The 24,567-nt window shown below is 61.0% G+C and overlaps 3 protein-coding genes across 14 annotated transcripts in view; all 3 read left to right on the top strand.

Annotated features, from left to right (window-relative positions):
- The window catches only part of PLEKHA6 (pleckstrin homology domain containing A6), a 42,701-nt gene extending 36,287 nt beyond the window's left edge, over positions 1 to 6,414 (top strand). For 3 of the 12 annotated variants that reach the window (XM_068173074.1, XM_068173067.1, XM_068173068.1), the window contains 11 exons: positions 593 to 704; positions 816 to 955; positions 1,480 to 1,626; positions 3,070 to 3,196; positions 3,295 to 3,383; positions 3,667 to 3,846; positions 3,953 to 4,117; positions 4,254 to 4,387; positions 4,642 to 4,784; positions 5,715 to 5,836; positions 6,111 to 6,412. In XM_068173074.1, coding sequence (XP_068029175.1) covers positions 593 to 704; positions 816 to 955; positions 1,480 to 1,626; positions 3,070 to 3,196; positions 3,295 to 3,383; positions 3,667 to 3,846; positions 3,953 to 4,117; positions 4,254 to 4,387; positions 4,642 to 4,784; positions 5,715 to 5,827 — 1,350 coding nt within the window. In that variant the 3' untranslated portion in view covers positions 5,828 to 5,836; positions 6,111 to 6,412. Of the gene's footprint in view, positions 1 to 592; positions 705 to 815; positions 956 to 1,479; positions 1,627 to 3,069; positions 3,197 to 3,293; positions 3,384 to 3,666; positions 3,847 to 3,952; positions 4,118 to 4,253; positions 4,388 to 4,641; positions 4,785 to 5,714; positions 5,837 to 6,110 lie in introns of those variants that run through there. The other 9 variants (XM_068173076.1, XM_068173073.1, XM_068173069.1 and 6 more) reach the window with 8 other exon arrangements.
- A 3,370-nt stretch (positions 6,415 to 9,784) lies between these two features.
- Positions 9,785 to 11,449, top strand: GOLT1A (golgi transport 1A). Its single transcript, XM_068173171.1, has 5 exons — positions 9,785 to 9,881; positions 10,368 to 10,459; positions 10,536 to 10,714; positions 10,923 to 10,986; positions 11,135 to 11,449. Exons 1-5 carry the CDS (start codon positions 9,857 to 9,859, stop codon positions 11,171 to 11,173), a joined length of 399 nt encoding a protein of 132 aa, XP_068029272.1. The 5' UTR covers positions 9,785 to 9,856; the 3' UTR covers positions 11,174 to 11,449.
- A 5,762-nt stretch (positions 11,450 to 17,211) lies between these two features.
- Positions 17,212 to 23,628, top strand: REN (renin). The gene is made up of 10 exons (XM_068173337.1): positions 17,212 to 17,356; positions 17,805 to 17,961; positions 18,069 to 18,192; positions 18,437 to 18,555; positions 19,304 to 19,500; positions 20,638 to 20,646; positions 21,215 to 21,337; positions 22,209 to 22,353; positions 22,429 to 22,527; positions 23,463 to 23,628. The coding sequence occupies exons 1-10, from the start codon at positions 17,256 to 17,258 to the stop codon at positions 23,622 to 23,624; spliced, it is 1,236 nt and encodes a 411-aa protein (XP_068029438.1). The 5' UTR covers positions 17,212 to 17,255; the 3' UTR covers positions 23,625 to 23,628.
- The last annotated feature ends 939 nt before the right edge of the window (positions 23,629 to 24,567 follow it).

The raw sequence follows: 24,567 nt of genomic DNA, 5'->3' as shown, positions 1-24,567 counted from the left end.
ACCCTGCCACCTTTAACCTGGACACCCAGGTGTGTGTGTCACCCTGCCACCTTTAACCTGGACATCCAGGTGAGAGTGTCACCCTGCCACCTTTAACCTGGACACCCAGGTGAGAGTGTCACCCTGCCACCTTTAACCTGGACATCCAGGTGAGAGTGTCACCCTGCCACCTTTAACCTGGACATCCAGGTGTGTGTGTCCCCTGCCACCTTAAACCTGGACATCCAGGTCAGAGTGTCCCCTGCCACCTTTAACCTGGACACCCAGGTGTGTGTGTCACCCTGCCACCTTTAACCTGGACACCCAGGTCCCCTGCCATCCCTGAGGTCCCCATGGAGATGAAATCCCCCACCCGTGGCCACCATGGGCACTTGGGTGCCATCGAGGGGGGCAGCCCCGCGTCCCCACAGCTGCCCCAGCCCCGGTGTGTTCTGGGGAGCAGGTCCAGGGATTCCAGCAGGATAAAATCCTGGATGTGGCGGTTCAGCCCCACTCCATTCCCGTGGCTGGGTTTGGGGCTGGGCTCAGCCTGGTTTGGGGTTGGCACCAGTGCCCCCGGGACCCCTCCGAGCGCTGCCTTTCCCCCATCCAGAACGAGATGCTCAACCGGCAGATCCAGAGGGAGATCTGGCGGATCCAGGACGTGATGGAGGGGCTGAGGAAGAACAACCCCTCCCGAGGCACCGACACGGCCAAGCACCGAGGTGAGGATGGCTGTCCCTGCAAGGGGGTGTCCCCAATGGGCTCCTGCTCAGCAGGATGAAAACCCCCATTATTATCTTATAATTATCTTTAATTATCTCATTCTTCCACAGTGGCCCTGGGCCCCTCGGGCACGTACAGCTCCAACAGCCCTGCCAGCCCCCTGAGCTCTGCCAGCCTCACCAGCCCCCTGAGCCCTTTCTCCCTCATCTCCGGCTCCCAGGGATCGCCCACCAAGCCAGGCCCCAGCGAGGTCAGTGACCCTGGTGTCCCCTCTTTGTCACCGGAGGGATGGTGGGCTGCTGGGCACCGGGCACGGAGCTGCCTGCACTCGTGGCACCGTTTTGGTGACATGGATGGGCCCTGGTGTCACCTGGTGACTCTGGGGTCCTTGCAGGGCTGTGGGTCCGGAGGGACAGGAGTTGCTGAGCTCCAGGAGCAGCTCCTGGTGCCATCACAGCCACTCTGAGTGCCCTCCCCCAGGGCTGGTGTCACCTTCACACACAGGACATTCATTTAGGGCGCAATTTGGGGACCCCCCAACCCCGCCTGGCTGCACAGAGGCGATACCAGTGCCCCCAGGAGCTGCCAAGAACCCTTCACTCAGACAGCCCCAAAGCCCTGCCTGGCCCTGGGGACAAGCAGCAGGATGTGGGACACCGAGAGGGACATCCTCTCCTCCATCCCTTCCTCCAGGATGCTTCCCGCCGTGTTTCTCTCTCTTTTCTAACTCTCTTCCTTCTCTGCTCTCACGCCTCCCGCTCCTGCCCGCCCCAGGAACCGGGCCCGCCTCGACCTCCCCTCCCCAAGTCCTACGTGCCCCTGGAGTCTCCTCCGGCCGTTCCTCCGCTCCCCAGCGAGAGCCGCCTCTGGCCCTACCCCACCTCCCCTTCCTGGCACCAAGGAGAGGCCAAGCGGGGACAGGTACCGAACCCTGCGGGCACCGCCGCCTTCCTCCTCCTCCTCCTCCTCCTCCTCGTCGTGGCATGGAAAGCGCTGGGTTGAGGCAGGAGCTGGAGCTGCCCGCCCCAAACCCGCAGGGACAGCGTGGAGGTGGCGCTTGGCACAGGGACAGCTCCACGTCCTGCAGCCCTGCCACACCCCTGGTATCCCCAGCCCTGTGCGCACTCAGGACAGGGATTGTCCCCTCCTCCTCCTCCTCCTCCTGGGGAGGTTGTCCCTGGCTGTCCCCTCTGCTTTGCTCTGCCTCTGTCACTGTCCTTCCATGTCACCGCTCGCCGTGTGGCGCTGGCAGCTCCAAGCCTCCAGCTCCGGGGCAAACCTGGATTTGGGAATTCCTGGTGACACCTCAGCTGTGTGTGTGGGGACACAGGTGACGCAAGTGTCCTCGCAGCGGGTTGGCACGTGTCACTGTGGAAAAGCAGTGGCTGTGCCAAGCTGGGAAGGGGCACAGTGCCAGCGCAGGTGGCACTTCCAGCTGCTGTGGGTGACACAGCGGTGGCTGTGTAGCATCCAGGGGTGTCAGGGTGAATTTAGGGGGACACACCAGGCTGCTGGCCCTGTTGTCACACCTCTCTGTCACCCCAGCAGTTCCTGGGCTGCTCCCGTGGGATGAAGAGGGGAAGGACCCCAAAAATGTCCCTTTGCTGGCTCTCATGCCCCTGTGTGACCCCATGGGCACGGGGTGCAGCGGGAGCCCCAGCACAGAGCCAGGATGTCCCTGTCCCCAGCTCCTGGAGGCTGTGGAGGCATTGTCACCCTGTAGGAGCCTTTGTCCCTCCCTGTGGGGACAGCAGTGGGTGCCCAGCCCTGACAGGACGGGACGCAGCAGGGGCAGGAGCAGAGGCTCCTCAGCCGCTCTCCCCACAATTTCGGGGTGCTCTGGTCCCACCTGGCTGCTGTCCGTGTGTCCATGGAGGGTGTCCATGGTCTGGCTGTCACCCCAAGAGCAGCGGGTGTCCCCTGTCCCTGTGTCCCCTGATCTGTCACCCCAAGAGCAGCAGGTGTCCCCTGTCCCTGTGTCCCCTGTCTGTCACCCCAAGAGCAGCGGGTGTCCCCTGTCCCTGTGTCCCCTGATCTGTCACCCCGAGAGCAGCAGGTGTCCCCTGTCCCTGTGTCCCCTGATCTGTCACCCCGAGAGCAGCAGGTGTCCCCTGTCCCTGTGTCCCCTGATCTGTCACCCCAAGAGCAGCAGGTGTCCCCTGTCCCTGTGTCCCATGTCTGTCACCCCAAGAGCAGCGGCTGTCCCCTGTCCCTGTGTCCCATGTCTGTCACCCCAAGAGCAGCAGGTGTCCCCTGTCCCTGTGTCCCCTGATCTGTCACCCCGAGAGCAGCGGGTGTCCCCAGGCAGAGTGTGGCCCCCGGGCAGGACTGGGGCTCACTGGGGACCTTTTCCCCCCTGCACAGCCCAAACCAGGCCTGGAGCAGAGCAAGAAGGAGCCGCCCCGGCCCAGCCTCCCCGGCCCCGTGCCCGAGGGGCTCCCGCAGAGCCGGTCCGAGCACGACGGCGACAAACAAGCAGCTCTCAACAAGGGTACGGCACTGGGGACACCCGGCAGGACACGGGGGGTGGCACTGGGACCCTGCCCCGGGTCCCCGAGGGTTCATCCTAGTGTCCTGGTGTCCCTGCAGTGGGAATCGTCCCCCCCAGGACCAAGTCTCCGGCGGAGGACGAGGTGGTGCCCAGGAGGAATGGCCTGGCCAACGGGCTCAGCTCCCGGGTAGGGCTGGGCTGGCGGGGCTGGGGGCTCGGCTGGGGGGTCTGGGTGAGCCGAGGGGGGCCCTGCTGGAGCCTGGGGACAGGGTTGTGGCTCCATGTGTCACCATCCACCTCCCGGAGACCTCCAGGGTGAATTGAGCCCCTTTCCCTCTGCTGGGAGTGACATCCTGGGAGTGGCATCCCGGGAGTGGCAGACATCCCAGCGGCTCACGGCACAGGGATGTGGCACTGGGAGGATGTGACCGGCCACCAGTGGGTGACCGTGAGGCTGGACTCGTCCCCAGGAGAGACCCAAGAGCGCCGTGTTCGCCACCGAGACCAAGGTGAAGATGAGCGTGGAGGAGCAGATCGACCGCATGAAGCGCCACCAGAGCGGCTCCATGAAGGAGAAGCGGCGCAGCCTGCAGCTCCCCGGCCCCCAGCCCGACGCCCCCGGCACCAAAACCCCCTCCTCCTACAAGGTGGTGAGTCCCTGAGCCCGGCGGAGGGAGCGGCGGGGACACCGCGGGGTGGCACAGGCGACAAGGCGCCACCCCGCGAGGACGCTGAGCGGGGCGCGGTCGCTCGCAGGTGCGGCGGCACCGCAGCATCCACGAGGTGGACATCTCGGACCTGGAGGCCGCGCTGCGCTCCGACGAGCCCGGCAAGGTGTACGAGACGCCGCAGGAGGAGATCGCCCGGCTGCGCAAGATGGAGCTGGAGCCGCAGCACTACGACGTGGACATCAACAAGGAGGTGAGCGTGGCGTGTCCCCGAGTGTCCCCAGGGTGTCCCCTGGAGCTGTGTCCGGGCTGTTGGGGGTGAGCAGTGGGGGCTGGAGTCCCCAGTGTCCTGCACAGGGCAGCTGCTCAGCTCGTGCCACTGTCCCCAGCTGTCCACGCCGGACAAAGTCCTGATCCCCGAGCGCTACGTGGAGCTGGAGCCCGAGTCGCCCCTCAGCCCCGAGGAGATGAAGGAGAAGCAGAAGAAGGTGGAAAGGATCAAGACTCTCATTGCCAAATCCAGGTGAGGCTGCAGCGCCCACGCTGGCTGTGCCAGAGATCATCCTGAGGGGCACTGACCACCCACCTGCAACCTGCACTGCTTCCCTGGGCACCCTGAGCAGAACTGACCACCCATCCCCATCCCTTCCCTGGCCATTCTGAGACCACCCACCCACCTCCACCCCTTCCCCACCCATCCCAGGGGACCCTACCACCCCAATCCCATCCCATCCCAGGGGTCCTGGCGGGGGTGCTGACCCCAGGTGCCGTTCCCAGCCTGCAGAACGTCATCCCCCTGGGCGAGGGGGAGGTGGACACCCCCCAGGACCCTGAGGTGCAGCTGCAGGAGCAGGAGAAGAGGATCGAGATCTCCTGTGCCCTGGCTGCCGAGGCCTCGCGCCGCGGCCGGATGCTCTCGGGTGAGGAACGGGGGCTTGGAGGGCCGGACCCTGTGGATCCCTGGGAGAGCGAGGTGCCAGCAGGGCTAGGGGCTGAAGGCAGGTGCCGATTTGGCAGCACGGCCAGGGCTCGGTGGGCAGGAAAGGGGTCAGCCTTGGGACAGGGGGACAGGTGATGCCAACAGCTCCTGAGCCTGCCTGCCACACCTGGGGCTGCCTGCCCCGAGATCCTGGGATGGAGCAGGCATTCCAGCCGGGCACAGCTTCCAGCACGAGGGTGGGAGTGCCTGGCTGGGTGGCATGAGGTGGCATGAAGTGGCACGGTGTGGCTGAGCAAGCACGGGGGCGCCCCACGCAGCGAGGTTGCGGTGGCACCCCAAGCCCAGGGAGCTGTGGTGTCACCCCGTGCCAGAGGGATTGTGGTGGCATGGGCTGGCACCTTGTGGCCATGCATGGTGGCGCTTCATGCTGGGGGGGACTGTGGTGGCACGCTGTGCCCAGGTGAGCATGGTGACATCCTCTACCTGGCTGCCCGCGGTGCCACACCGTGCCCGGGTGCCCACGGTGCCACACCATGCCTTGTCCATGAGGAGCCCTGCCGGGAGCTCGCGTGTGCGTGCTGTGCCCAGCTGTCACTCTGTCCTTCCTGCCAGCTGTGGCTCTGCCCTGCCAGCTGTGGCTGTTTGTCCTGCCCAACCATGGCTGTTTGCCCTGCCAGCTGTGGCTGTTTGTCCTGCCCAGCCGTGGCTGTTTGTCCTGCCCAACCATGGCTGTTTGCCCTGCCAGCTGTGACTCTCTGCCCTGCCAGCTGTGATTCTGCCCTACCAGCGCTTGCTTCCCCCCTTTCCTTTCTCTTTCCTCCCTGGCCCTGCCCAGCCCCGCTGTCCCCTCCGCGCTGTCCCCTCCCCTCTCCCGCGTCCTTCACTCCCCTCTCCCGTTTCTCGTTTCCAGCTCAGTGCGCTACCCCCAGCCCTCCCACCTCCCCAGCCTCCCCGACTCCACCGACCAACCCCCTCTCGTCCGAGCCGCCCCGGGCCGACGGCAGCCACCTCATGCGGGTGTGAGCCTGTGACGTAAGCACCTCTTCTCTCTGACGTCATCCCCTCCATCCCCTCGCTGCCACGTCAGCCCCGGCTCCTCCATGGACCGAGTGTCCCCCCGCTAAAGCCGAGCCCCCAAGGCCAAGGGGCCGTGCAGGGTGGAAAAAGGGGGGCCCCAGCATGAAAACCGGGGGGTCCCAGCCTCCCCCGGCTCCTTGGAGCCAAATCCCGGCCGCGTTTCCCACGGGGGGTGGGCGCGGGGTGGAGCCCCCCCAGCTCAGCCCCTCTGTCCTGTCCCCCCACCCAGCTCAAGCCCTGGCTGCTGCCGGCGCCACCAAGTTCCACGGGGCCACGTTTTAGTCCCCTCCTGAGGCGACACCGAACCTCGCGCCACCGTCCTCGGTTCTCCCGGACCCCCCTCCCTCCCTCCGGCGGCGACACCAGCGGGAGATGTGGCACCGACGGGAGCCCCGTCCCACGGGGACGGGGGGGGGGGGCTGGGGTCGTCCCCAAGGAGCCCCCAGGGCTGTCAGTGGCCACAGGGACACACCCAGACAGCTGTGACAGTGGCCACGGGGACACACCCAGACAGCTGTGACAGTGGCCACAAGGACACACCCGGACAGCTGTGACAGCGGCCACAGGGACACACCCGGACAGCTGTGACAGCAGCCACAAGGACACACCCGGACAGCTGTGACAGTGGCCACCAGGACACACCCAGACAGCTGTGACAGCGGCCACAGGGACACACCCGGTCAGCTGTGACAGCGGCCACAGGGACACACCCGGACAGCTGTGACAGCAGCCACAAGGACACACCCGGACAGCTGTGACAGCGGCCACAGGGACACACTTAGACAGCTGTGACAGTGGCCACAGGGACACACCCGGTCAGCTGTGACAGCAGCCACAGGGACACACCTGGACAGCTGTGACAGTGGCCACAGGGACACATCTGGACAGCTGTGACAGCGGCCACAGGGACACACCCGGACAGCTGTGACAGCGGCCACAGGGACACATCTGGACAGCTGTGACAGCGGCCACAGGGACACACCCGGACAGCTGTGACAGCAGCCACCAGCCCAGTGGCGAGCACAGGACTCCTGGGACAGTCCCCCAAGGTCTGTGATGGGGCTCTTGGGGTGGGGACCCGCCTGTCCCCACCACGGATGGTGCTGCCACCTGCCACCTGGGTGCTCCTCCTCGGGCGCCGTGTCCCCTCCCTGAGCTCTGATTTTGGAACCCCTCTGTGTCACCCCCCGCGGCTCAGCCGGAGGAAGAGGGGACAGGACGGATGGAGGTGGCACTGGGGGGACACGGGGGTGCCCAGGGCGCTCCAAGGGCTCTCCACACACGGAGCGGGAGCTCTGGGCAGGGATGGGGATGTGGGATGGGGGCAGAGCAGGGAATTTGGGGCGCCAGGCGGGATAAGGGAGCTGTGGGGTCGGCAGAGACCCCCCTCTGGAGGGTGGGGACGGTGCTGAGGAGGGGTTTGGGGACAGTAGGGTCACCTGGAGACCCACTGCCACCCTCCAAAATCTCTTCCTGCGGCTCTCCAGCCCCTTCCAGCAGTTTGGATTTCCTGTAGCAAATTCCCCCTTTTCTTTATCATCCTGGAGGGTGGGAAAGAAGCAGAATCCCTGGAAGGATGCAAGCGTGGCAGGGCAGATGGAGCCAGGAGCTGGATCCCAAACCCCAGATCTCAAATCCCAAATCCCATCCATCCCTCCTGGCCCGATCCCAAACCCCCAGGATCTCCCTGCATCCCAATCCCAACTTAGCAATACTTGTAGGATCCCTGGAGCCCTAAATCCCGCTCCCGAGCCCCCCTCAGCTCCTTTAGCTCATAAAGCTGGCCCTTTATTTTGCTATTTACATGCCTTAATATATGTTTGATGGAAATTCTACATTTATAATATATATCTATATTTGGTTTTCCTCTTCTTTTCCCGGGAAGAAGCTCGTGCCGAGCTCTCTCTTCTCTGCAGGATTTGTTGGTGCCAGCCCCGCCAACAAAAAAAAAAAAAAAAAAAAAAAGATTCTTTGCCAATTATCAGAGGGGGAGGAAATAAAAATAAAATAAAAATTAAAAAAAAAAGAAGAAGGAAAAAAAAGGAAAAAAATATTTAAAAATATATATTTTTTTTCTGCTTTTATTAAAAGCAAATTTATTTAAAATAAAATATTCAGAGACTGTAAGTTTGAAGAGAGGATGAGTTTATTTCCCTGTGTCCCCTCTCGGGTCACTGGGGCAGACCCCCCCTTACTCTGGGGACACCTTGGGGACATCCTGGGGTGGCTGTGGGGCAGCAATTCCCATCTCTGGGACCCAAAGCTCCCATCCCGGCCTTCCCAAGGCCACCAGCTGCTGTCGCCAAGGTGTGACCCGGCCGCGATTTGATTTTCTTTTATTTAAAAAAAAAACCCAATAATAATAATAAAAAAAAGGAAACCAAACCTCAATGAATTCATTTTATTTTGGTTATTATTTTTCATAAACACTTCATAAAGCAGTGACTTGTTAACCCGGAAAGGATTTGCATCGGGATAAAATAAATAAATAAATCTATTTATGCATTCGGAGAGGGTGGGACGGGAGGGCTTTGGTTTTCTGGGATATTTTCCTAGCGGTAGAGAAATAAAAATATCTATGAAACAACGACATTTTCCTGTCTTTTTTTTCCCAGGGGTGAGCTTGGATGTGGATTTTAATGTTGGGTTGGATAAGCAGGGGGTGACGGGGCTCCAGAGGCAGCTGCTCCTCCTCCCTTTCTCTGTTTTTTTTTGGGATTTGTTTTCCCATTAGGGTTGGGTTTGGTGCTTGCCTGGGGATAGAATTCCCATCTCTGGGCCGTTTGTTGGATAAATTTTGGGAACAGCTGGGTTTGGATGGCTCTGGGGTGACAGAGGTGATGCCGGGACCCTGGGTCTGGAGGAGCCGACATTCCCACATCGACCAGCAAATCCTGGGAGCTGGGAGATTCCCAAAACTCTCCTTTCCCAAGGAGCAGCCTGGGATCCATGGGATCCGTGGTAATCCACACGAGCTGCAACTCCAGGGGACACTGCAGGGACCTCCGCTGTCCCCTCGGTGCCACTCAGCCACCCCAGGGAAGTCACAACCTCGCTGGTTTTCCTACTTTAGGGATCCATTCCATCCCAGGGAATTCATTCCACTGGGACAGAGAGGGAAGAACCAGCAGGGTCTGGTGGCCATGATCCACCGTGTCCCCCTGGAGCCACTGTGTTCTCCCTAGAGCTACCATGTCCCTTCTGGAGCCACCACATCCCCCCTGGAGCCACCATATCCCTCCTGGAGCCACCATGTCGCCCCTCAAGCCACCATGTCCTCCCTGGAGCCACCATGTCCCTTTGGAGCCACCATGATTCCTGGAGCCACCACATCCTCCCTGGGGCCACCATGTCCCCCTGGATTCACCACATCCCTCTGGAGCCACCGTGTGCCCCTTGGGGCCACCGTGTCCCCCTGGAGCCACCGTGTCCCTTTTAGAACCACCATCTCCTCTCTGGATCCACGTTGTTTTTTTAGGAGCTAACATGTCCCTTCTGGAGGCCCCGTGCCCCTCAGAAGCCACTGTGTCCTCCCTGGAGCCACCATGTCCCTCTGGAGCCACCACATCCCCCCTGGAGCCACCGTGTCCACCTGGGGCCACCCCCTTGGAACCACCATGTCACCCTGGAGCCACCGTGTCCTCCCTGGAGCCACCACATCCCCCCTGGAACCACTGAGTCCCCCTGGAACCACCGTGACCTTCTGGAGCCACCGTGTCCATTCTGGAGCCATGACATCCTCCCTGGAGCCACCACATCCCTTCTGGAGCCACCACATCCCCCCTGGAGCCACCATGATCCCCGAAGCCACCGTGTCACTTTTGGAGCCACCGTGTCCCCCGGAGGTGGCACCGTGGGCGTTCCCAGGCTGTTAATGATTCCCAGGATGACGTGGGGACTAAAGGGCTTTTCCAAGGGTCACTCTGCGAGTGGGGCCACCCTCACCCGGCCTCGCCCAGCCCCGTCACCGCCAAGATGGTGTCCCTGAGCGACTTCCAGCGTAAGTAGGCACAGGGTGGTCGTGTCCCAGCGGGAATTCCCGTCCCGGCAGGAATTCGGGATCTGGGAGCACCATGGGGACATTTGGCAGATCCCAGTCCCAGCTGGGATCCCCCTGGATGGGGTGGTTGGGGCAGGGAGGGGTGAGGTGAAAAAGGGGATGGGCTGAGGGTGGGGAGATTTTCCAGGATCTTCTGAGGAAAGGGAAATCTCCAGCTTTTCCTGGAGGGAAAGGGGAAAGGGAAAGGCTCAGGGAAAGGCTGGGCAGGGATTTCCTGTTGAGTTTTCCTTGGTGGTTCCTGATTCATCTGGTGCCCTCGGTGGTCTCTGGGGCACCAACAGCCTCCTCCAGGTCTGGCCTGGGTGTAAAGGCTGGCCCTCAGGTTTGGGGGAAAAGCCCAAAAGGTATTTTTGGGAAGGAACGGGACTGGGAGGTGCTGGGACCCCAGGTGTGGAGTCTTTGCCTCTGCTCACCCGTTTTCCACAGGGATCGGAGTGGGCCTGGTTGGCTTCGGCCTCTTCTTCCTCCTCTTTGGGATCCTCCTGTACTTTGACTCGGTGCTTCTGGCTTTTGGGAACGTGAGTAGGGCCGGGCTGGGTGTCCCCACAGCCGGATCAAGGAGCTGCCCTGACCCTCTCCCCTCCCTCCTCCCAGCTCCTCTTCCTCTCTGGCTTGGTCTTCATCATCGGCTTCCGGAGGACCTTCACCTTCTTCTTCCAGCGGGCCAAGCTGAAGGGCACCAGCTTCTTCTTCGGGGGGCTCATCGTGGTCCTCATGAGGTGGCCGATCCTGGGGATGCTGCTGGAGGCCTATGGCTTCATCTCCCTCTTCAGGTGTGGGATTGGTTCCTGCGGATGAGATCTCTGGGATGGGATCCTCAGGATGGGATCCTTGGGATGAGATCCTTGGCATGGGATCCTCATTATGGGATCCTTATTATGGGATCCTCGGGATGAGATCCTTGGGATGGGATCCTCGGGATGAAGCCTGGGCTCGGGGGATGCTCCCCAGAGCTCAGCGGGGCCTTTTGTGTCCACACAGGAGCTTCTTCCCGGTGGCTTTCGGGTTTTTGGGCTCGCTGGCAAACATCCCCCTGCTGAGCCAGGTGAGAGGGGGCTGGGGACCCCTCGGGGTGGGCAGTCCCTGGCTGGGATCCATCCCCACGGACGGGATTGCACGGGAAATGTCACCGTGGTGTCCTCAGGGCTGACCAGGTGGATGTTCCTGCTAATCCTGGTCTGACCCTGTCGCAGCTCCTGCAGAAAATGGGGGACAGCGGCTCCATGGTGTGACCTGACCAGTTCTGGGCCGAGTGGCTGCGGTGGGACAGGGTGAGAGAGCCCCAGGTCTGGCTGTCCCCAAGAGCTGGTGACTCTTTTGTCCCCAGGACCCTCAGTGCTGGCCAGAGCCATCCCCCAGCAGGGACAGTGTCCCCTCACCGTCCCACGGAGCTCCTGAGCCGGGCTCCGGGGTCCAAGGGCTGTACCAGGCTGGATTCTGGAGTTCTTGTGGTTATTTAATTCTTTTCTGTGAAAGATTTAATTTAATAAAAAATTGTCTGAGAGCGAGCTCAGACTCTGCTCCTTTCCCATGGCACAGGGCTTGTCCCAGCGCTGGCACCTCCCAATGTCACCAGGAGGCATCGTGGCCATGGCTGGTGGTGGCAGAGGGACATTCCCATGGCTGAGGGTGGCACAGTGACCTTCCCATGGCTGGAGATGACACAGGGACATTTCCACAGCTGTTCCTGGAGGTGGCACAGGAATCTTTCCATGTCTGGCAGTGGCACAGGAACCTTCCCCTGGCCATGGCTGGGGGTGGCACGGGGCCCTTACTATGGCTGGGGGTGGCATGGGGACATTCCCATGGCTGGGGGTGGCACAGGGACATTGCCATAGCTGGGGGTGGCACAGGAACCTTCCCATGGCTGGGCATGGCACAGGGACATTCCCATGGCCAGCACTGCAGGTGGCACAGGGACATTCCCATGGCTGGGGGTGACACAGGAACCTTCCCGTGGCTGGGGGTGGCACAGGGACATTCCCATGGCTGGAGGTGACACCGGAATCTTCCCCTGGCCATGCCTGGAGATGGCACAGGGACCTTCCTATGGCTGGGCGTGGCACAGGGACATTCCCATGGCTGGAGATGGCATGGGGACATTCCCATGGTGGGAGGTGGCACAGGGACATTCCCATGGCCAGCATTGGGGGTGGCACAGGGACATTCCCATGGCTGGGCATGGCACAGGGACATTCCCATGGCCAGCACTGCAGGTGGCACAGGGACATTCCCATGGCTGGAGATGGCATGGGGACATTCCCATGGCGGGAGGTGGCACAGGGACATTCCCATGGCCAGCACTGGGGGTGGCACAGGGTCCTTCCCGGGGTGGGAGCTCCCCCAGTGTCACCCCAGGTGACTTTGAGGAGTTTTTGCTGCCCCAGTTCCTGTGCCAGGAGAGCAGCGTGGAGACCTCAGCAGCTGCCAGGATTCAGGAGCGACGGGGAAGCTGGAGCTTAATTAACCTCATCAAACTGCTCCTCATTAACGTGCAGGAATTAATTAATGACTTTGAGCTGAACCTGTTCCCTCCGGAGCCCCATGGAAGATGGTGGCTCTGTGTCTGTTGTCACCCAGGTGTGCCTGTTGTCACCTGGCCATGCTTGTTGTCACCTGTCTGTGCCCCTTGTCACCCAGCTGTGCCCCTTGTCACCCAGCTGTGCCCATTGTCACCTGTCTGTGCCCATTGTCACCCAGGTGTGCCCCTTGTCACCCAGCTGTGCCCATTGTCACCTGTCTGTGCCCCTTGTCACCCAGCTGTGCCCATTGTCACCTGTCTGTGCCCATTGTCACCCAGCTGTGCCCCTTGTCACCTGTCTGTGCCTCTTGTGACCCAGCTGTGCCCCTTGTCACCCAGCTGTGCCCATTGTCACCTGTCTGTGCCCATTGTCACCTGTCTGTGCCCATTGTCACCCGGCTGTGCCCATTGTCACCTGTCTGTGCCTCTTGTCACCCAGCTGTGCCCATTGTCACCTGTCTGTGCCCCTTGTCACCCAGCTGTGCCCATTGTCACCCAGCTGTGCCCCTTGTCACCCAGCTGTGCCCATTGTCACCTGGCTGTGCCCCTTGTCACCCAGCTGTGCCCCTTGTCACCCAGCTGTGCCCATTGTCACCCGGCTGTTCCCATTGTCACCCAGCTGTGCCCATTGTCACCTGTCTGTGCCTCTTGTCACCCAGCTGTGCCCATTGTCACCCAGCTGTGCCCCTTGTCACCTGTCTATGCCTCTTGTCACCCAGCTGTGCCCATTGTCACCCGGCTGTTCCCATTGTCACCTGTCTGTGCCCGTTTTCACCTGCCTGTGCCTGTTGTCACCCAGCTGTCCCTGTTGCCACCCGGCTGTACCCGTTGTCACCTGTATGTGCCCCTTGTCACCTGCCTGTGCCCATTGTCACCTGTCTGAGCCTCTTGTCACGCAGCTGTGCCTGTTGTCACTCGTCTGTGCCTGTTGCCACCCAGCTGTACCCATTGTCACCTGCCTGTCCCTGTTGTCACCTGCCTGTGCCTGTTGTCACCTGTCAGTCCCTGTTGTCACCCGTCTGTGCCCATTGTCACCTGTCTGTCCCTGTTGTCACCCCACTGTGTCCATTGTCACCTGCCTGTGCCCATTGTCACCCAGCTGTCCCTGTTGTCACCAGGCTGTGCCTGTTGTCACCAGCCCAGGTGTGCTCCAGGTGAAACCAGGGCTGGGAGGGGCTCTGGGTTCATCTGGGCCCCCAGATCCCAGCTCGGGGACGGGGATCGCAGCCTTTGCGTGCTTTGATGGCAGCAGGATGGGAAAATGAGATTCCTGGCAGGAGCCTGGATGGCTGGAGCCTCCTCAGCGCCTCGACTCCTGTTTGCTCCAGCTGAAAATCCCCGACTTTTCCTGGTGAGGATTCATTTTTAGGCCTTCATGGATCCAGTGAGGGATTCCGGCCTTTCCCTGATGCCCTGGAACCTCCTGTGGCTGGAAATTCCAGTTAAAGGATGTTTTGGGGCTGCATGGGAAGAGTTCAAGATCCTCCCTGCGGATCTGAAGGGCTGGGAATGAACCCAGCGCTGTCCCAGGAGGAAGATTCCCAGAGGCTGCTTGTGCAGGATGAGGAGATTCCCAAGGTTTGGAGCCCCCATCCCTGTGGAAGCAAGCATGGAGGAGCAGGAAATGTCCCCTGGGAGGTGCCATCACCTCACCCTGCTGGCAAAACCAAGCCGAGGATGAGGAGATGCCCAGGACGGCATTGAGGCATCCCGGAATCATGAAATTATTTGGGTTTTTTGGGATCTTAACGCCCATCCCATCCCACTCCCCGCCATGGGACACCTTCCCTTATCCCAGGTGGCACCAAACCCCTCCCAGACACTTCCATGGGGCAGCCCCAGCTTCTCCAGGCTGGGAGGATCCACAGGAAAGGGCTGTGAGCTCCCTCAGCCAGAGGTCTGGAAGAATTTTCCTGGGAATGTTTTCCCCCCCAGCCCCGTAAATCCTCTCTCTGGCAGGGTTTTGGTTTTAAGCACAATCTCTGGGTTTGCCCTGACGTCAATCCCCGAATTCCCCTGGTGCTGGTGCCATCCAGAGCCTCCCCTAAGCCCTTCCCAAAAGTTGTTTTTTTATGCCGGAGCTTTTCGGTCACCCGGAATGAGGATCCTCACGAGCCTTATGTGGTTTCCCCAGCAGCAAAATCCTGGATTAGAAAAGTGTGGAAAACGCCAGGGAAGAGCAGAAATTCACCTCCTTTTTTCTGTGCTGCTCCAGAAAAAATCCCTCGAGAAATCAAAGCTGTTCTGCCAAACTTCCCAATGATTTTGTTTGGAGCGGGAAGAGCTAAAAAAATTTGGATTTTACTTTAAGGAAAGCACCCACAACGCCTGGCAGGAGAGAGGAACAAGTTTATCCATGGGGAAGGTGATTGTTGTCTCTGGAAAAGGTTTCCTTCCATTCTACCTGAAAAACAGGCAGGAAAATACCATGAAAATTCCCTGCTATTTCCAGAGGAGCTGCTCCTGACAGGATCTGTAATTGGATAAAACCCCGGGATTTTGGAGTAAGTTTCCCCACATGGATCCAGTGAGGGACTCCTGCCTTTCCCTGGTGCCCTGGGACCTCCTGTGGTTGAAAACTCCACTTAGGAGATGTTTTGGGGCTGCATGGGAAGAGTTCAGGATCCTCCCTGCGGATCTGAAGGGCTGGGAATGAACCCAGCGCTGTCCCAGAGCCACCTGATGTCCCTGTCCCCTTCCCTCCCATGTCCCTGTCCCTCTGACCCCACTCAAAACCACTTTTCCCGTTTTTTTAAGCCTTTTCCATCGCAGCAGAGGGGACTGGGGAATTCCTTGGGGGGGTTTTCCCAGCACTGGGGACATCCCAGAGCCCTGGAGCTGGGACAGCCACCCCAGTGGCCACCCCAGAGCAGCAGCCCTTGGCTCCCTGATGGCTTTGGGGAAGTTTCTTTTCCCTGTTTTCCCTCCATTTCCCATCCCAGGGGGTTTTGGGGCCACCCCAGTGGCAGGGAAGGGTTGTGCCCCTCTGGATCCCCCATCCCACTGCCCTTCCCAGCTCTGGATCCCGCACAGGAGAGTGGTCCAGCTATGCCCAGAGCATCCCAAATCCTCTGGGATCCTACAGATGTGGCTGCCCTGGATCAGAAGAGGCTGGAAATTGGGATCCCCATGGCTCCACATCCTGGGACCCCTTTTCCTTTGAAGTCCTGCTGCAGCCGCGGCTTTTCCCTGTGGGGGACGGAGCTTGGCAGAACCCGCGGGATGCCCGGGCAGGGATTTATGGCCACGGGCTCCCTGCCAGGCCCTCTCACGTCGCTGCAGCTCCTGACCCCACTCCCTCCCCGCAACCTGTGCCGGCCACGAGGCTCCCCGGAGTGACGCAGGGACACGGGTCCTGCGTGGGAAAAGACGTCAGGGATGGGGACAGAGCCCCGTGGGGCTGAGCCCTGGGGCCTGCCGGGGTCAGCAGTGCCCTGGCAGCCAAAATCCCACAGGGAATGAGGCGGTAAATCTCCAGTTTTGGGGGAAAGCTGTTTGGAGTTTGTGGGGTGTCCCCTGGATTGGGGTGACAGCAGCGCCCTGAACAAATCCCATAAATGGGAGGGTGATTGTGGGGCTGGGGTGGGGGGAATGTGCCCTCGGGGTTCATTCAAGAACATTTTTATTGCCTTTGGAGTAATTTCCCACCGAGTTTCCCAAGGTCAGGAGACCCTGGGAGCTGCGGGGCTGATGCAGCACCCCCACCTCGGGCTGGGCACTGCCAGGGAGGGCACAGCAGCCTGGAGAGGGGCCAGGGGTGCAGCTGGAAGCTCCTGAAGGTTTTGAGCAGTGTCTCCCATCCCAAACACCAGGATCTGACCCCGTATGGAGCAGCTGGGATGAGTTTGGCCATTCCCTGCTCCGAGCTCCAGGCCTGGTTTAACAGAGCTGGGGCTGGGGGGGTTCCCCAGAGCAACCCCCAAAACGGCAGAGGGAGCTGGGGGGGTCTTCACTCGGTGTCTCCATGGCCAGCAGGGCTGAGTGTCCTTTGCCATTCCCATTCCCTTGGGGAAAATCCCATCTGCAGCTGGAGTTTGGGGACATCTCCTTGGTCGGGATATCACCCAGACCTGTGCCACCACCCAGCACCCCCCAGCAGCTCTCCCAGGTGGCACCAGCAGGGATTTGTGTCCTTCACACTCTGTGCTGGAGAGTGGAGTAATTCAGGAGCAACTAACCCCGAGGAATGTGGCATCCATCTGCCAAATATCCACGGCTCCCCTTGGCACGTTCCTACCGGGCACAGGGGGCATCCTGGCCCGGCTGCCCTCCATGGGGACTGTCCCATCCACCTTCCCAGTGCCATCCATGCCATTCCCAGCCTGCCCAGCTCAATCCATGGCATTCCCAGTCTGCCCAGTGCTCTCTATGACATTCCCAGTCTGATGGGCATTATCTATGCCATTCCCACCCTGCCCAGCACCATCCATGCCATTCCCAGCCTGCCCAGCTCAATCCATGGCATTCCCAGTCTGCCCAGTGCTCTCCATGACATTCCCAGTCTGATGGGCATTATCCATGCCATTCCCACCCTGCCCAGTTCTATCCATGCCATTCCCAGTCTGCCCAGTTCGATCCATGCCATTCCCACCCTGCCCAGTGCCATCCATGCCATTCCTGGTGTTCTCCATGCCATTCCCACCGTGCCCAGTTCGATCCATGCCATTCCCAGCCCTGCCCCTGCCAGGGGAGGAGAATCCCTCAGGGATGGAGGCTCCCAGGCTATAAAGCTTCCTCCCCTCCGGGAAGGGACGGGACGGAGCCGCCGGCAGGGAGGGGACAGCGGGGACACGATGGCGGTGGCACCCAGCAGGAGGCTGCAGCGGTGCCTGCTGCTCCTGGCCGTCACCTGCGGCGCCACTTTTGTCCCCTCGCCAGCCCAGGCTTTGCAGAGGTAGCCGGAGCTCGTGTGGCCCTCACGGGGCTGTCCCCCCTTTTACTCCCGGGGTCTGCTCTGGAGGGTGAGGGGCTTTGCTGTTTCACCCCCTTCCTCCTCCTCCTCTTCTGCTCTTCCTCGCTCCTCTTCCTCGAGCACCACCTGCTCACGGTGGGACTCCACGAGCCGGGGACGGGGGGGGTCTTTCCTAATTTAAACCATTTGGCAGCACCCCGAATCCCAAATAACCGAGTCTGGGGCCAGCCTCGGGGTCTGTGGGTGTCCCCAACCCACCTGGGGGTCCCCACCCTGCGGTGGGAGCGGGACCCACCGGGGGAGCGGCGGGGAGTTGCTGCCATCTAGAGCCACCGGGCTGGAGCTCCCGAGGCCGGGAATGCCGCTGGAGGCTGCGGGGGGCCTGGGGGGGATCCCCTGGTGCCCCCCAGCTCTGCCTTGCCCCCACCAGGATCGCCCTGCGGAGGATGCCCTCCATCCGCCAGACGCTGCAGGAGATGGGGGTGAAGGTGCGGGAGGTGTTCCCGGAGCTGCGCCGGGCCACGCGCGGAGGAGGGGACGGTCCCCGCAACGGGACAGCTCCCACGCTCCTCACCAACTACCTGGACGTGAGTGCGACCCTGCCCGGGACGGGGGGGGGGTTGTCACCGCCATGTCCCCCGGCAGCCCCGGCTGGGCTCGGTGTGAGCCCAGGGGTGCTCTCCGTCCCCCCCAGACCCAATATTTCGGCGAGATCAGCATCGGGACCCCCGCGCAGACGTTCAAGGTGGTCTTTGACACGGGCTCTGCCAACCTGTGGGTGCCATCCTACAAGTGCTCCCCCCTCTACAGCGCCTGTGGTGAGTAGGGGGGGCACGGCCGGGGCTGGGGGTGACCCCCCAAAATCTCAGCGACCCCCAGGACTGCTCAGAGGGGGCTGGGCGTCTCTTTTCTGCCAGTTTTTTTCATGGGGGGGGGGTCTCTCTGTTGGTACCCAGACCCCTGGCATTGAGGTGGGGTGGGTCCATTACCCACCCCAGAGGGTTTGGGGGGGAACAGAGATGCCCTGTGCCCCTCTGGGATGTCCTTTTTCCCTGTCCCCAGTGTCCCACAGCCGCTATGACTCCTCCAAGTCACGCACGTACATCGCCAACGGCACCGGCTTCGCCATCCGCTACGGCACCGGCAGCGTCAAAGGCGTCCTCAGCCAGGACATCGTCATGGTGAGACCTGGAACCCACAGAACCCCAAAATCCACACACTGGAACCCACAGAATCCCCAAATCCACACACCTAAAACCCACAGAATCCTTGAATTCCGCACACCTGGCATCCACAGAATCCCCAAAATCCATACACTGGAGCTCACAGAATCCCCAAATCCACACACCTAAAACCTACAGAATCCCCAAATCCACACACCTGGAACCCATAAAAGCCCCAAAATCCACACACCTGAAATCCCCAAAATCCACACACTTAAAACCCACAGAATCCCCAAATCCACACACCTAAAACCTACAGAATCCCCAAATCCACACACCTGGAACCCATAAAAGCCCCAAAATCCACACACCTGAAATCCCCAAAATCCACACACTTAAAACCCACAGAATCCCCAAATCCACACACCTAAAACCTACAGAATCCCCAAATCCACACACCTGGAACTCATAAAAGCCTCAAAATCCACACACCTGAAATCCCCAAAATCCACACACTTAAAACCCACAGAATCCCCAAATCCACACACCTAAAAAACACAGAATCCCCAAATTCCACACACCTGGAACCCATAAAAGCCCCAAAATCCACACACCTGAAATCCCCAAAATCCACACACTGGAACCCACAGAATCCCCAAAATCCACACACCCAGAGCCGCTGGCTCAGCCCAGAGATGTGTGGGGTTTTTTTGGGGGGGGTTTCAGCTCTCCTGTCACCCTACAATCGCCCCGTGCACTCCCGCAGGTGTCGGACATCCCGATCATCCAGGTGTTCGCCGAGGCCACGGCGCTGCCCGCCTTCCCCTTCATCTTTGCCAGGTTCGACGGGGTGCTGGGCATGGGCTACCCCAGCCAGGCCATCGATGGCATCACGCCCGTCTTCGACCGGATCCTGGCGCAGCAGATCCTCCAGGAGGACGCGTTCTCCGTCTACTACAGCCGGTGGGGCTGCGGGGGACGGGGACACCTGGGGGGGACGGGGACACCTGGGGGGGACGGGGTTTGGGGGTCACAGGCACGGCGGGGATGGGTTTGTGGGTTGGAGAGATGGGGATGGGGATGGGGATGGGGAGATGGGGTGGGAGGAAGGGAAGGGGTGGAGGGTCCTGGAGGGGATGGGAGGGAAGGAATGGAGGATCCTGGAGGAGATGGGGTGGGATGGAATGGAGGATCCTGGAGATGTGGAAGGAATGGAGGATCCTGGAGGAGATGGGGTGGGATGGGATGGGATGGGATGGGATGGGATGGGATGGGATGGGATGGGATGGGATGGGATGGGATGGGATGGAATGGAGGATCCTGGAGGAGATGGGGATGGAAGGAATGGAGGATCCATGGAGAATATGGGGTGGGAGGGAATGGAGGATCCTGGAGGACATGGGGTGGGAGGGAATGGAGGATCCTGGAGGATATGGGGAAGGAATGGAGGATCCTGGAGGAGATGGGGAAGGAATGGAGGATCCTGGAGGAGATGGGGAAGGAATGGAGGATCCTGGAGGAGATGGGGTGGGAAGGAATGGAGGATCCTGGAGGGGATGGGGAAGGAGGGAGATGGGGGATCCTGGAGGAGCTGGGATGGAATGAGGCAGCACAAGAGGCAGAGGGGGTGGACGCTGACCTGGAGCTGCCGGGCAGGGAGTGGCAGCTCCCGGCTCGTTTGTCACTGTCCCTGCACAGCCACCAGCTCGGTGAGAGGGGCTGCAGCAATCCCAGCCTGGAGGGGCTTTGGTGCTTCCACAGGCAAAATTTTTTAAAAATCAACCCCCCCAAAAAAAATCTATCTAAAAACCCCTGCACCAGCAGCCAAACCTTCTTCCGTTCCTTGCCTCAATCTTCTGAGCTCCTCCCGGGAGGAGGAGCAGGAATCCTGCTCCCAGCCCAGCCCCAAAAACATCAACCTGGAACTGTGCAGTGACAGAGACCCCAAATACACCCCTAAACCCCTCTCGGCATTGTCGGATTTAGGGGCAGCACGGTGCCACCGGAGTCCTCCGGGCCTCTGGGTGTCACCTGTGTCCCCTGGGCTCCCTGGGGCCACCGCTGGCCCTGGCGCCTCACGGAGCATCCTTCTCTTTGCAGCGCTTCCAAGTAAGAAGACCCAAAGCACGAGCGCCCTCGAGGCCACCGCGTGTCCCCCGGCGTCCCCCGGTGTCCCCTGGTCCCTCTGCCAGCCCCAGGATGTCCTGCCCGGGTTCTGCCCACACTCAGGGGCCACCACACCCACCTGCAGCATGTGTCACCTCGCTGTCCCCAGCTGCTGACAGGGCCAGCAGAGCCTCGTGGCTGTGGCCACTCCCTCCAGGCTGGGAATTTTGGGGAAAGGGGAATTGCTTCCTCCAGACTGAGATTTTTGGAGAAAGGGGAATCGATTCCTCCAGGCTGGGATTTCTGGGGAGAGGGAAATCCCTCATTGCTGGGCTGAGATTTTTGGGGATAGGGGAATCACTCTCTCCAGGCTGGGATTTTTGGGGATAGGGGAATCACTCCCTCCGGGCTGGGAATTTTGGGGAAAGGGGAATCGATCCCTCCAGGCTGGGATTTTTGGGGAATGGGGAATTGCTCCTTCCAGGCTGGGATTTTTGGGGATAGGGCAATCACTCCCTCCAGGCTGGGATTATTGTGGAAAGGGGAATCTCTCCCGCTGTGTTTGGCCCAGGAATGCTCCCCTGAAACCCGGCGGGGAAATCATCCTGGGAGGCAGCGACCCGGCCCATTACACCGGCGACTTCCACTACCTGAACGTCAGCAGGAGCGGCTTCTGGCAGATCCGCATGAAGGGGTGAGGGCGGGGAGAGCCCGGCAGGGCCCGGGAATCCCAAACCGCGGCATGATTTAGGTGGGAAAGGCCTTTGGGATCATCGAATCCATTATCAGCCCAGCACTGGCAGGTCCGGGGCTGCATCCCGCAGCCCTCGCGGCTCTCTGAGGGTGGGATTGCAGGGATTTCGGGGATTTCAGGGATTTCATTTTCTCTCAGCGTTTTCCCCCATCTGGAGAGGAGCGGGCTGGGCTCCTCCAGCTCCTCCAGGCTCAGCAAGGAGCCAGGAGCAGCTGGGAATGCAGAGGGGGTGGCACCGTGGGCTGATATTCCATTCGGGAGCTGCAGTTGGAAGAGTTTAACCCCCATCAGTCCCGCGGGAGGAGAGGGAGGAGCTGAAACAATCCCCCTTTGTTTAACCAAAAAAAAAAAAAAAAAAATCCCCAAAAACTCAGCCCTGCAAATGCTGGAGCTTAGATCCCACGTTGGAAAAGCTGGGAGCAGCACGAGCCTGGCTGGGGATGGATGTGACATTCCTGGTGTCACCAGGGGACATTTGGGATGGATGTGACCCTCTCAGAAGCACCCTGGGTGTCACCACAGGAGATTTGGGATGGAGGTGACACTCCTGGGAGCACCCTTGTTGTCACCACAGAAGATTTGGGATGGATGTGACACTCCTGGGAGCACCCTGGGTGTCACCACAGGAGATTTGGGATGGAGGTGACACTCCCAGGAGCATGCTTGGTGTCACCAGGGGGCATTTCGGTGGGATGTGACATTCCCAGGAGCACCCTTAATGTCACCACAGGACATTTGGGTGGGATGTGAGACTCCTGGAAACACCCTGGGTGTCACCAGGTGACACTCAGGGCCACCCCTCCTGCTCCAGGGTGTCCGTAGGGGCCGAGACCCTGTTCTGCAGGGAAGGCTGCTCGGTGGCCGTGGACACCGGGGCCTCCTACATCACCGGCCCCGCCGGCCCCGTGTCCGTGCTCATGAAAGCCATCGGGGCCACCGAGGTGGCCGAAGGAGAGGTGAGTGACCGCCAGCCCCTCTCCGTGTCCCCCTGGCCACCCGGCCCTGTCCCAGCGCTGTCCCCTCCCCTGCAGTACGTGGTGGACTGCGAGCAGGTGCCTCAGCTGCCCAACATCTCCTTCCACCTGGGAGGGAAGGTTTATGGTCTCAGCGGCCCGGCCTACGTGCTGCGGGTGAGTGTCCTGGGTCCCCCAAATCACCAGCCCCAAAACCATGCTCCTTGTTCCCCCTAAACCCTTCTGTTGGGGGGAGGTGTGCACCTGAGCCAGGGCCAGCTGGCCCTGTGTCCTTGGGTGGTTTGGGGGGAATTTGGGGTCAGCAGGGATGGATTTTTGCTGGGATTTGCATATCAGGAAAGGCTTTTCACCCCGGAACAGCGGGAAGTGGTCACCAAGGGTTCACGGTGGGCAAATCCACATTTCCCCTGTGCTCAGCACGAGTGGAGCTGCAGATCACCATTGTTCGTGTCTGTCCACACTCTGAGGAGCTGCTTATTCACCCAGGACAGAGTCCAGCCTACCTTCCCTAAATCTGGGGAATTTGGGACAGCGAGCTCCTCCTCGGGGCAGCAGGGACCCAGCAGCAGGAGGCTGAGGCTGCTGCTGCTCCCCAGGTCCAGCTCACGCTGGAATTCCCATGGGAAGGTGGTGTCCAGCCTGTGCCAAGGGCCACACCCCTCCCGTGTGAGCCCTGCTGCGGCTCGGTGCTGCCCCGGCCACCGCGGAGCTGCTGCCCGGCCCTTGGCACGGCACGGGGACCATCCCGTCCTGATCGAACCAGTCCCGCACGGGCTTCTCCGGCTGCTTTTGGAGCTGCTCCTGCTCCGGGCTCTGTCCCACGGTGGGATCCTCTCCACAGCACTCAGCACCTCTGTGGGGCTTTGCAAAACTCAGAGGTCCTCAGGGAGGTCACCCCCAGGCACAGAGTGGGATTTTTGGGGTTGTCTGTGCCGGGGAAGGAGCTGGTCCTGACGATCCTCGTTCAGGACACCCCACAATTCCCGGAGGAAGGAACACCGTGGCCAAGCAGGGGGTGTGGAGCTGGGGCACGGTGACACCGGGACCCTCCCCCTGTCCCCTCCATCACCCTTCGCGTCTCCTTCTCGCAGCAATCCCAGTACGGCGAGGACGTGTGCGTGGTGGCTTTCTCCGGGCTGGACATCCCCCCTCCGGCCGGTCCCCTCTGGATCCTGGGCGCCACCTTCATCGGTCACTACTACACCAAATTCGACCGGCGCCACAACCGCATCGGCTTCGCCACCGCCCGCTGAGAGCCCCGGGGGCCGCGGGGGCCGGGCTGGGTGTGGAGAACCGGCCCGGAGGCTGCAGGAGCCGTGGGAAGCAGCGAGAGAACAGCAGCTCCCTTCCAGCTCTGCCACCTCCTCTCCAAAGGCTCCAAAGCTCGCCTGCTGCCGCTTCCAAACCCCCGCGCTGCTTCCCGGGAGCCGAGCCTGGAGCGGGGCCGGGAATCCCAGCGGCCGGAGCGGCCCCTCCGGGCGATTTTAGGGCGATGTGCGATGACAGGAGCAGCGCACAGGGATTTGCTGCTGGTGCGGCTGAGGGACGCTCTGGGACTGTTTGTGTTGTTCCTAAACTGGGGGCAATAATCGGTGTTTAAGGATGGTTTTAGCCGGTGTCAGCCCTGCACCTCTTTTGATATTAAACAATTTAAAGCAACAGGAGGACGAGTGGGGGGTTGGTCTTGCAGAGGGGGGGATCAGCCACCTTTATTTTGGGAACTGCGCCACAAATGTCCCTGTGCCAGCAGCCACCTCTTCATTTGTGCCCTTCCACCCCGTAAGGGTGCAACGCCCTCCCCAGCTCCTGCGGGCAAATCCAGGGCTCTGCAAAGCTGTTCCTGCAGGTGGGATGGTGCCAGGAGCCCCTGGGTGTCCCCTCGGGGACGGGGACACAGCTGTGGCTCAGCTCTGCTGTGGCACTCCGGGGAGGGGACATTTCCTGCGGGTCTGTGTCACACAGGAGGGTGGCTCCTGTCCCAGGGTCTGTTTCATTGAAAAAGAAGAGGGTTTTCTCTGCCCTGGATGTGGAGATGCCCCTGGAGGTGCCCCCTGTGCCAACTGGCTTGGAGGGAGGGAGGGAGGGAGGGAGGGAGGGACAGGGCAGTGCTCCCAGCTGGGGGGACATTCCCAGTTCCGTTGGTGCTCCCAGCTCCAGCCCTGCAGCCACGGATCCCAGTGCCAGGGGAACACGGGC

Source organism: Anomalospiza imberbis, chromosome 26, assembly GCF_031753505.1.
Source record: "Anomalospiza imberbis isolate Cuckoo-Finch-1a 21T00152 chromosome 26, ASM3175350v1, whole genome shotgun sequence".
Lineage (NCBI taxonomy): Eukaryota > Metazoa > Chordata > Aves > Passeriformes > Viduidae > Anomalospiza > Anomalospiza imberbis.
The sequence above is the reverse complement of the archived record's forward strand: the minus strand, read 5'-3'. Positions and strand labels throughout refer to the sequence as shown.